The sequence below is a fragment of the Ceratotherium simum genome, chromosome 23 (genome assembly GCF_057802395.1).
Source record: "Ceratotherium simum simum isolate JZ-2026a chromosome 23, ASM5780239v1, whole genome shotgun sequence".
Lineage (NCBI taxonomy): Eukaryota > Metazoa > Chordata > Mammalia > Perissodactyla > Rhinocerotidae > Ceratotherium > Ceratotherium simum.
In genome coordinates, this window is record NC_141922.1 from 20943837 (window position 1) to 20956065 (window position 12229).

The following is a 12229-nucleotide window of genomic DNA, read 5'->3' on the forward strand; positions in this document are numbered from 1 at the left end:
GCAAAAGACTTTACCTCCTACTTCCTTAAGAAAATAGAAACCATTAGGTAATAACTTCCATAACATCCTGTCAGCAAACATATGACCCTACTTGCATTCCCATTACGTCTTTCCTCATTCCTTCCCGTTAACACATAAAAGGCAATGCCCTTCCAACACGGTTATCCCTCAGACTTCCGCTGGGACCCCAGGACACTGATTATACTATCTTTCTTGCATCTTCAATTTCTCCTCCTCTGTCAGTTCCTTCCTAATAGCATTTAAATTTGCACAAGTATTTCTCAAATTATTAAAAAAAAAAAAAGATCTCCTTTAAATTCACCTCCCTTTTCCAGATACTACTATATCTTTTTCTTTATTCTTCTTCAAGGAGAGACTTTCTGAAAGTGCTGTCTACACTTGACTGTCTCCATTTCATCACCTTTTCTACTCCTCTCCAAATCTATTTCAATCTGTTTTTGTCTCCAACATGCCACTCTAACTACACTCACCAAAGTCACCAATAACTAACATGTTACTACATCTAACAGACACTTTTTAGTTCTGTTGTTACTTGAGCTCTCAACATTAGGGTAAGAAAGGAATCACAGATGACACAGTTGACTGCTTTCTCCTTAAAATACTTGGCTTCTGTGCAACCTATCTTTCAGGCTGCTCTTTCTCATTCCTTTAAAAACTGGTGTTCAGTTCCTTTAAACACATACTGAGATTCACTTCGAGATTTTCTGCTACCCATAAGCAATCCCAACCTTTCTCACGGCTTGAACTGATGTCTATATATTGATTCTATAATCTGTGCCTCCAGCCTTATTCTGTCTTTTGAGTTCCAGACACATATATCCAACTTTTATGAAACATTTTCACTTTGACATCTTACAGGCAACTAAACGTTATGAATTGAACATGTCATATTCCCTCAAAATCTAATTCTCTTATCTTACTAAATGCCACCATCTATACTATTACCCAAGCCAGAAATCTAATGTCATCCTTGATTCCTTTCTCACCCTTCCCTTCTCCTAAATCATACCAATCCAACACTAAGTCAGATGGATTCTACCTCCATAATTTCCTTCAGATCTATCCATCTTCCTCCACCCTGGCTGCCTCTCTCATTTCTTAGCTGGTCTTCTGCAGCAGCTCCCTCATATCTATAGTTTCCTCCAATCTGTCTACCATACTGTAGCCAGAATACTTCAACAGCACAGATCTTATCATGTCTCTTCCTTCATTAATGCCTTCAATGGCTGCTAATTACCATTAGGAAAAAATCCAAACATCCTGAAAATTTACAAAATCCCCTACATAGCTATGCCTATCTCTCCAGCTTTATCTCAATTATAATCACATTGCACTTCCAGTTCCTCAGACTTGCCATAATATTGAAAGCAATAATCCTAGCAGGGTAGGAAATTCCATACAGGCAGTTCTCTCTTTGCATGGTTCCAATCTGCACAGATTTCAGTTACCATAGTTTATATAACACCAGTGCCCCCCAAGGAGGGTTCAAATTCCCATTGCCCGTGGTTTATTAACTAACATAAAGTAAAACTTTACTGCTGGCTTCTCAGATCACAAATCGCTACATAAATAAAAGATATGTATCATGATCAGTGACCAATCACATTACTCCATTCGCAGTTTGTTGCTGAACAGTTACTGCACATCTGTTATTCAGTTCACATAGATGGCAAAAGATTTAATTGTGTTGCCTCCTTCGCTCTCAGTGATAAATCTATGTGTATTTTACAAAAAGGAATAATAGGAAGAGGGAATTGGCAAAAGGGGGAAAAAGAGATGAAAGAACAGCAAAAAAAACAAATAGTGATAACACTGAAATTGATACTCAAATCCAACATAAATGGATTTTAGAAATAGCTGCTGTGATAAAAACAGTGTGACAAAAAGGATGAAGATGTCCCAGAGAAAATGATGCTGGCAAAAATCTTTGCATTAAGGGAACTCAGAGATATTTCACAACATTAAAAGTGTAAAGGATAGGGCCAGCCCTGTGGATTAGCGGTTAAGTGCGTGCGCTCCGCTACTGGGGGCCCAGGTTCGGATCCCTGGCGCACACCGACGTACCGCTTCTCCGGCCATGCTGAGGCCACGTCCCACATACAGCAACTAGAAGGATGTGCAGCTATGACATACAACTATCTACTGGGGCTTTGGGGGAAAAATAAATAAATAAAATTATAAAAAAAAAAAAAAGTGTAAAGGATAAAACATTGGAAGCTAACCCAAACTTACGAGTATGACAATTCCCCAAAACATAGAAAGATGCTCACTCTGTATCATAAGTCATATGATGATGAGAAGGTAGCAAGCACTGTTCAAAGTACTCTTGATAAGGTTTCTACAAAGAAATGAAAGACTAATTCTCAATGTTTCTAATGTATTAAATTATAGCATATGAAATAAATATTAGTTGTACTATTTTTCTCATTTCCTCTACCTTTATAACCAATAGTAAGAGAGTTTTTAATGTTTCGACAAAAAAATATCATGGAACATTTGTCATTTTTCCCATTGCTTATTATCTTAGGATTGCTTTGCATGGCTTCAGCTTGCACAGTCATTTATATGGTCCCACATTACGGTGCAAATGACTGCAGAAGAAACTTCTACCCACCCAAATGGAAAGTGAAAGTTATCATGAGAACCCCTAGAATGCTCCCAATAGCTCTTTTACATATACATTTAAGGCACAAATGAAAGAAAATCTTTCTTACAGTAATAGTAGTACTGACTTAAATCATACCAACTTAAAAAATGAATGAGAGCATTACTTGGACTTGGCAAACAGGCTAGGGCAGCACATACATATTAGAAATCATTTCCCAAAGGTGCTAGTTGAAACTCCAGAGACAAGAGGCTCTCCAATGAAAGAAAAGGGAAAGGAACAGATTGTACAGTCATGAGAACTACAAAGTTATAAAAACAAGCACGCTCTCCCTGGCATCTCCAGAAACTTCCTTCAGCTTTTAGACGGGGTCTGTTTTGGCACCTTCATTTTCTGAGCCTGTGAAAGACACTCTCAGAGAGAGGCCAAGAAGAGGAAGTACAAGAGAAGATGACTATCAAAGAAATAAGTAGATGGATTTGTACACACCAATGGAAACCCAAGGAAAAAAGATTTTTACAAAGTAAGGGGTGGTCAAAAAAGTCAAATACTTTGAAAAAGTTAAAGCAGATAAGAATGGAGAAAAGATCACTGTATTAGCAATTATGAAGTGCTTTTAAAAGAATCAGTAAGAGGTAAGGATAAAAAAAATGGTAAGGAAATGGGTGTAAGAGCATTAATAATGTATTCGTACTCAGGACAAAATTATAAATCCTTCTTATAATGCCACATTACCCTATTTTATACGGAGCTAAAGATGGGCAAGAAAATCTCATAATAAGAATGAAACTCAAGCTGCGAACCTAAAATAATTTTTATAACTTTATGACATTCAAGCATCAGGAAGAGAGGGGCAGTATCTTCTTTGGTTTTGTATTTCCTTAGTAATCTCCCTATCCCAGTGACTTGTACACAGTCAACAAGTATTTCTTATACTCCTAAGTGACCAAACTAAGTTTATTTCCAATACAAATGCTGTGCCAGAGAAAAGAGGGTTTATGTTCTACTTACCAGGGAAAGTACTATCTTCTGGATTAATTGAGTCACTAATGCTTCTTTTCAGGAGGTGATAAACATTTGCTGCTGTTATGTCTGAAAAAGAAAAGACAGACTAACTCAGTGGGTTCAAGAATTATGTAATCTAGGCTTATTCCAATTTCACCATCAGAGACTCTCAAGAACAATATGTTGTACATAAAAGAACTACACTCTGTCCAAGTTTGATATAATAAATCTAAAGCAAGCAGAGAAAACAGGAAAGGCTCCTGGTTTACACACGCCTGCCAGTTAACACAAATCCAAAAGGCCCCCAAAAGGTAAAGGGAAGGGAAACTCTGTCACAATACTCTATACACAACCATATACACTTCCTCGTCAAAATGGCTGTTCTAGCAAAACAAACAAATAAAATGCAATACAGAGTCTAGACAGGAGCGCCAAAAAGCAATGTACTCTCAAATGGTTAAAATTGTTTTAAATTTATCACTTGTTTTTTACTTAATTTATGTGCGGATGTTTCTTTCCATTAGGATGTAAACTCTAGGACAGTAAGATCCTTTTCTATTTGGCTCCTTTCTGTATTACTTGCATTTGGAATACAGGAGGCAGAAAAACCCACTGAATGCATATATTTCCAAAGAGAAGAAATTCCATTAATAAGGCACAGAGAATTTATTCAGTTAAATTTTTAATGTGCCAAGAACTTCTGAGCTCTAGAATCTTGCATTCACAAATTTGTCCTTATTTTTCCACGAAGATTATATTTTTCAGCCCCTATTGGGTCGACCCCAGATAGAGTCACAGCTTCCTGGGACAACTCGGTGCAGGTCCCTCCCCAGCAGAACTTGATCACAACAAACTCCAATTTCTTCCCCTCCCCGCAAGCCGTTCCCGCTCTTTCTCAGCCCAGCGCTTACCCGGCTGCTTCTCGGTACCCTCAACGGATGACGCCCCCAGCCTACGCTCCGCCTCCCCACCCGCTGCCGACGGGACTCTTCCTTCCCCCCAGATCACGAGGAGCAGGTACCGATCCATCTCCTCCGAGCCAAGCCTGTGTTTCAGGTCTCCGCTCCTACATCCAAACAGCCGCGCGCTGCTGACGCACTTCCGGTTCCCTTCCACTTAGGTCGGCTGGAAATTGTGGGTCCTCGGTTGGTTTTCCGCAGCTTTTACAGCAAGCGGATTATTTTCGGGAGTCATTGTCTCAATAAGTGCATTATTCCCTCATTTCTTGACAAAACTGCTACCGTGGGAAGATTGGAGAAGACGCAGGAAAAGCGGAGAGGCAGACGAGTGCTGTCTGGCCTAGGAACTGTCGTGCTGGGATTTATGCGTTTCCCGCCGGGCCAGTGATGCTGCGGGACCGGCGTGGGAGCCTGGAAACAGGGCTGTCCTGCTAGTTGGGGAACATGTCGAGTTTCTCCAGGGCGCCCCAGGTGAGCTCGGACTCATGTGTCTTGATGGGATTCATTACACTGGCAGAAGGAGGTCAGTGGCTCCCGCGGGTTTAGTGAAGCTGAGTTGGCAGGAGGCGAGTCTTTGGGCCAGGCGAGGTACCTCGAGAAGGCACAAACGAGGATAGTGATTCTGGCCGCCGCTTGCTCTGGTTCTCCAGGTACTCAGCCCCTCCTCCTTTCTGTCAGCCCTATTCGGGTGTTTTTTTCCCGGAAAGAGTGTTAGGAGAGAAGGTCAGAGAGGTAACAAGATGGGTCACATAGGGCATTGTAGACCATCGTAAGAATCTGATTTTTACTGAGTAAAATGAGGACCCACTGGAGGGTTTTGAGCCACAGAGCAACGTGATCTCACGTCGGTGTTAAAGGGGGGCACTCTGGCTGCTGAGTCGAGAATAGACTGTTCAGAGATGGGGATTGGTGGAAGATAGAGGCAAAGAAGCCGTTTGGAGGCTATTGCGGTAATCCAGGCTGGACATGATGGTGGCGCAAACTAGGCTAGTAACAGTGTCGTGTTGAAAAGTGGTCAGGTTTGGTTGACGGTGCAGCCAGTAGGATTTCCTGAAGGATTGAATGTGGGCCAACAGCAAAAGAAAAAAGAAGGATTACTCCGGGGTTTTTTTGTTTCAACAACCGGAACGGTGTGCCATCCGCTGAGGTAGGAAGGCTGAGATTGAAGCAGGTTTCTGGTGCAAGAGCAAGACTTCAGTTTTGGATATGTTCGTGTAAGATGCCTCTTAGCCCAGTCCTGCTCCAAGTGTGATTCCTTCCTTGGACTCTTACTTGTCCCTGATACAGGAAGTAAAGTTAAACATTTAAAAACTTTTATAGCAATTTGACATTAGGGGAGTATTTTAATTTTTTTAACAAAGTTTTTTTTTCTATCAAAGTATTGGTCTGCAGTGGATTGGAGAAAAACTAGAGTCTTTTCTTACATATGGTTTAAGAAGCACTGTAGTGCAGATCCCCAGTGGGCAGTTGGAGGCAAGTGTCGAATTTTGGGAAAGAGGTCCAGGCTGAAGATATAAATTGGGAAGTCTTAAGCATACAAATGGCATTTAAAGTTATGGGTGTGGAGGAAGTCTTTGAGGAAATGAGTAAAGAGAAGAGAGGAGCACCAAGTCCTGAGTTCTAGGACGTTTCAACATTTCAGAGGCAAGAGATAAGGGGAGAACCAGCAAGGTAGGGAAAAAACCAACAAAGGGTGGTGTTCTGGAAATCAAGTGAAGAAAGAATACCCAGGACAGGAGAATGATGAGCTGTGTCGAAGACTTCGAATTGACCAGTGGGTTTAGTAACATGAAGTTCATGGTAACTTTGGCAGGAAGTCGAGTGATGGTGCTGGGCGTGGGAAGACAAAAGCCAGGTTAGAGTAGGTTGAAGAGAGAATAAGGGGAGACCTTGGAGTAAACTCAAATTGGAGTCAACTCTTTGGAAGAGTTTAGCTACAAAGGAGAAGAAAGAATGAGGCAGTAGCTGGCAGGGAAGTGAGGTCAAGAGTTCCTTTTTGTTTTTAACTTTATTATGGAGAATTTCAATCATATATTAAAAGTAGATATTATCCAGTTTCAAAAAACTCATAGCCAATATCATTTCATCTGTACTCCCATTCAATTCTTTCCTTATGAATTTGAGGTAAATTTCAGACTCATATTATTTCATCAGTAAATATTTCAATATGTTCTCTACAAGATAAAGATTTTTAAAAAAAAATACATAATCTCAATACCACTTATCAAAGCTAAAAGAAAAATTAACTGCAATTCCTTAATATCATCAAATATCCAGTATGTGTCCAAATTTCCAATTTTCTCATATGTATTATGTGAATACATAATATTTTTACAGTTTGTTCCTTTGGATTAGGATCCAAAATGCAGTAGGATGCCATGTTTTATAAGTCTCTCTTAATAAATAGGTTCCAATTCCTATTCCTTTCTTTTTTCCTTGCAGTTTACTGAAGAAACAAGATTGTCCTGTGGAGGTCCCACAGTTTGAATTTTTTTTATTAGTTCATAAGCTGCGAGTGGTGGGGAAAGGATATGGGCTAGAAGCTGTCTTTGTTTGCAAAGGACATGATCATCTATGTAAAAAAATCAGATGGAAAAGCTGCTAGAATTGATAAATTTAGCAAGGTTGCAAGATAGAAGACCGATACAAAAATGAAGTATATTTTTATATGCTAGGAACAGACAATTAGAAATTTAAATTAAAAGTACAATACCATTAAAAATGGCATCAAAATATTTGAAATAGGGATAAATCTGACAAAAGATGTGCAAGGGGAATGAGGTAGAAACTAGAAAAATAACAGGAATAAAACAGAATTGGTAAGCTAATTTGAGGTTTGTGATAATTAAATTTAAAATAAAACCAGCTAGCCTAGTTTTTTTTTTTTCAGCATTGTTTAACTGCTTGTGTATATGCATAGAGAAAGCATCTGGTCAAGTGCTTTTTGGGCACTTTTGGGCACTGTAATTTTCTTACAGTTTGAAGGCACCGATGGGCATGCAAAGACGGTGGTCTATGCCTGAGGCAGGCTAAAGATGTCTGTCTAAGGCACTTTTTAAAAATTTAAGCTTATTCAACGTCATCCATCTATACTCTCCCAGCTAGATTCTGCTATTTAACTCTCCCTTGAAATTAAAGTACTGAATAGTCTTTAGTTCCTAATTGGCCACTCTTCTTTTAATGTAATGTATCTATTAATCTCAGAATATTTTCGAAAACCTTATAAACAACTTCAACTTTCATAAGAGCTTCTCATTACCTCTCCAGATATTATTCTATGTGATATTAAAAATATAAGTCATATGTAAAGGGATATATGTCTTTGGACTGTTTTTAATAAAGCGTGATCCATATTGCTAATAGAAAAGCAGCCAGGAAAAATTCCTGTGTTAATCTTCGCAGAATACTGAGAAAAGACCCCTCTTTTTCAGAAATAGAAATCAAAACAAGACAAAAATTATTTAGTGATAGGATCTTTTTTCAAAGATTAATGACATTAACTATAGACTGCGTGTAATGGTATATAATAATAAACTCAAATATTTCCATTTTAATTAGAATTTTCTTTGTTTCCTCTTCTTTGTTTTTCAAGCAATGGGCTACTTTTGCTCGAGTTTGGTATCTCTTAGATGGGAAAATGCAGCCTCCTGGCAAACTTGCTGCTATGGCATCAATTAAACTTCAAGGATTGCATAAACCTGTGTACCATCAACTGAGTGAGTATTATTTTAGACCTGTCAGTAGTAACCACAGTTTTCATGCCAGAATAGAATCGTGAAGAAGTTTGTCTGGGCTGCTTTTAAGGACCTCTTTTTTCCTGAGGATCCCTTATTCCGTTCATGCTAAAAACCTACTAGGGCATTGAAATGAATTTGGATTATTCATAGGAAAACCCTATAGACCAATTTGCCTGGGACAACCGCATTTTACACCATTGCCCCAGCAAAATTATCAGAAATCCCTCCTTCCACTCTCAGAAATATCCTGATTTGGACTATAAATTAAAGGTTCACTCATATACATGTCTCTTCATGTGGCAAAGTGCATTTGAATAGAGAGTTTTTGAAAATGAGCAAATAAGCTTCCCTCTCTTCTAAAAACCCTCTCCCCCAGAAAGATATATAGAGCTAGCTAGGCATGGAAAGTTTTTGCTTTTCACTGTTTTCAATTAATAGATTTGCTTTTCTGTATCCTTTTCCAAAACAAAACAAAAAAGTCATTTTCATAATAAAAGACTCCTGCTTATTATAGGTAGTTTTGATTGACTTCACTTACCCAGGCACTTCACTGTCTACCCTGCAAGATCCAGGTGTCAAATCTTACTCTTCATCTTGCTTGACCTGTCGACATTTGTTGCAGTTGACCATAGTTTTAACTTTTTATTTTGAAATATGAAATATACATGGGCCGGCCCGGTGGCGCAAGCAGTTAAGTGCTCGTGCTTCGCTGCGGCAGCCTGAGGTTCGCCGGTTGGGATCCTGGGCGCACACCGACGCACTGCTTGGCAAGCCATGTTGTGGTGGTGTCCCATATAAAGTAGAGGAAGATGGGCACGGGTGTTAGCCCAGGGCCAGTCTTCCTCAGCAAAGAGGAGGATTGGCAGATGTTAGCTCGGGGCTGATCTTCCTCTCTCTCTCTCACACACACACACACACACAAAAGAAATATACAAAGATATATATAGGTAGAGATGTGTCTATCTATAAATATAGATAATATTTTAAAGAAAATTAACAGTAATGATGATGATGAAATGACTACCCCTACACTAAGCATTTGGGTTGTTTCCAGTTTTTTTGCCATTACAAACAACATTGCTATCAATATTCTTGTACCTTTTTCCCCGTGGGCATGTGGAAGACTTTCTCCAAGGTCTGCCCATAGGACAGGAATTACTGGGTTCAAAGGTGTGTGGGAAGCTAGTTAGTCTTTATGCACAAGTCCTCTCCTGTCAGCAGCGTGTAAGAGTTTTCATTATTCCTCATCTTCTGTAACATTTATATTTTCATTCTTTTTAATTTTGGCTACCTGGTAGATGTGAAATGCTCTCTCTTTATGGTGGGTTTTTTTTTTTTTTTTTTTTTTTGTGAGGAAGACTAGCCCCAAGCTAACATCCGATGCCAATCCCCTCTTTTTTTTTGCTGAGGAACATTGGCCCTGAGCTAACATCCATGCCCATCTTCTTTAACCTCATATGGGACACCGCCACAGCATGGCTTGACAAGTGGTGCATCGGTGTGTGCCTGGGATCCGAACCTTCGAACCCTCGGCCACCAAAGCGGAGCGCATGCACCTAACCGCTGTGCCGCTGAGCCGGCCCCTCTCATTGTGGTTTTAATTTGCAATTTCTTGATTACAAATGGAGCTGAGTATCTTTTCATTTGTTTTATTGGCCTTTTATCATTTATTGTTCTATGAAATGTCTTTGCATGTCCTTTGCCCATTTTTCCACTGGGTTATTTGTCCTTTACTTTTTTCTAACTTTTATTATGAAAGTTTTCACATTTTCAGAAAAGTTCAAAGAATACTACAGTGAATTTCTTTTTACCTTCCACCTAGATCACACAACTGTTAACATTTTACCATATTTTTTTTGCTCAATCATTTGAAAATAAGTTGCGAATATTGTTATATCTAAATACTAAATACCTAAATACTTCAGCGTATGTCTCCTAAGAATAAAGTTATTTGCCTATGTAACCAAAATGCCATTATCACACCTAAATGTTAACTTTTACAGCCATTCCTGGATATATGACCATCATTTGTAATATTATTTTTCTGGGAACTTGTATGTCAATTTTCATGTTTACAGTGATTATGAGCACATAATACATACTTAATAAATGCTGATTATGGGCCGGCCCCGTGGCTTAGCGGTTAAGTGCGTGCGTTCCGCCTCTGGCGGCCCGGGTTCGGATCCCGGGCATGCACCGACGCACCGCTTCTCCGGCCCTGCTGAGGCCGCGTCCCACATACAGCAACTAGAAGGATGTGCAGCTATGACATACAACTGTCTACTGGGGCCTTGGGGGGGGAAATAAATAAATAAATAAAATCTTTAAAAAAAATAAATAAATAAAAATAAATGCTGATTAAACCAATAAATGTTAGAAAAAACTTAAAACACAACATACTTATAAATTGAAAATTGTTTGCAATTTAAGTTTTGATTTTAGTGACATCTTGTGGACATGAAGTTTTGCTGTTACAAGTTATGTATTAAACACAGTGAAACAAAGATGCAATTCAGTCTCTAAAAAGTAAATTTCTAATTTTGTAGAAAAGCTATTCTTCATTACTAGAAAAGGATGCCCTGACAGGCAGCCACAAAAGCTCTGTGGTGTTTCAGCAGAACATTTATTCATCAGTACTTAAGGAATACTTTTGCAATAATGACTGCTTGTAAGGAAGCAGAACTTTAATTCAGTGGACAGGTATGTGCTATGCTTTAGGAAGAAATTAGGTGACTACTTGTAATGCCACTTCCCCCAAATTTTGTAGGAGGGAGGAATTCTTTCCCTAGTTCCACGTAATTTCCATCTTTACCCAGAACACATTTTCCATAAAAAATAGGCTTATAAATGGAAAGTTGGTTTGCTACAACACTTTAGAAAATCCATTGGATCTGTAAAGGTATTCCTCCCTTCTTCTAATTAGAGCTGCCCTCCTGAATTTTGGACTTGCTAGCTTTTTGAACATGTTTCTTTTTCACTGATAAAAGAAAGGGCACGTGGTGATTTTTGGATTATGATTTATTCCTCATGAGTACTCCACTCTTTTCACTGGCCACAGATTTAATTCGTTGAGGAGGACTATAGGAGTATTTAAAAGAAGCAGAGGGAAACCTTTCTTTAGCATTATCTAAAGTTATTATTAAATTATCTTAAAATACTCCTGGTCTACGTGGACTGAAATAAAATAAAAGTTGCATACAGTTCTTAAAGGTTAATATTAGATTATATCTAATCTAATCTCTAGTGTTCTGCCTTGTATTATTTACTTAAATCTATAAGGACTTGTTAGGAAAAAAAAAGTTTAGGATGCTCATCTTAAAGCTACCCAGCTAACATATTTTTCTCTTTTACTAGTCAGTTAAATGCAATCTATTTCAGATGTTAACAATTGCATCATTTTAATTTTGCGATCTTAAATGCATAATTTATTCTTCAGCTTACTCCTAGAATATTATTGTACAAAGCACTGAAGGAGATTTTTGCTCCAGGTTATAGCTATAATACTTACCTCTTTTGGAAGTGAACATTTAGATATTAGCAATAAATTTGAACAACACATCTTGTTCCTATCACAGCGCCTTACAGCATTTTTCCTATCACAGCATCTTTACACTCAGTAGGCTTTGTGGTAACCTACGTGATCATCCCTAATATTGTATCCCATGTACATGTTCAAAGATGCCAAAAATAACATTGAAGTAGGCATTTGAACCTTAGTCCTTCAAGGCTGGATACAAACATAAAGGCCAAAGCCAAACTTTGCTGTTTACCACTAAATTGGAATAGCTATTTTTCAAACATTTCTCAAACCAAATCTTGTATGGAGACCCATATATAAAAGCAGTGCTGTGCTGGTTGAAGGAGGGAGAAGACCCTAGATCCTTGCCCCTTTGAATCACCTT

General features: G+C 38.7%; 2 protein-coding genes across 4 annotated transcripts in view; one reads left to right on the forward strand and one right to left on the reverse strand.

Moving 5' to 3' along the window:
* Positions 1-4699, reverse strand: part of MTBP (MDM2 binding protein) — a 77092-nt gene extending 72393 nt beyond the window's left edge. The window contains exons 1-2 of the mRNA XM_087447492.1: positions 4543-4699; positions 3638-3718 (exon numbers count right to left, since the gene is read on the reverse strand). Of these exons, the coding sequence (XP_087303618.1) occupies positions 3638-3718; positions 4543-4660 (199 nt within the window). The 5' untranslated portion in view covers positions 4661-4699. The remainder of the gene's footprint in view (positions 1-3637; positions 3719-4542) is intronic.
* An 88-nt stretch (positions 4700-4787) lies between these two features.
* The window catches only part of MRPL13 (mitochondrial ribosomal protein L13), a 40923-nt gene continuing 33481 nt past the window's right edge, over positions 4788-12229 (forward strand). The window contains exons 1-2 of one of the 3 annotated variants that reach the window (XM_087447493.1): positions 4788-5061; positions 8183-8306. In XM_087447493.1, coding sequence (XP_087303619.1) covers positions 5035-5061; positions 8183-8306 — 151 coding nt within the window. In that variant the 5' untranslated portion in view covers positions 4788-5034. The other 2 variants (XM_004431109.3, XM_087447494.1) reach the window with 2 other exon arrangements.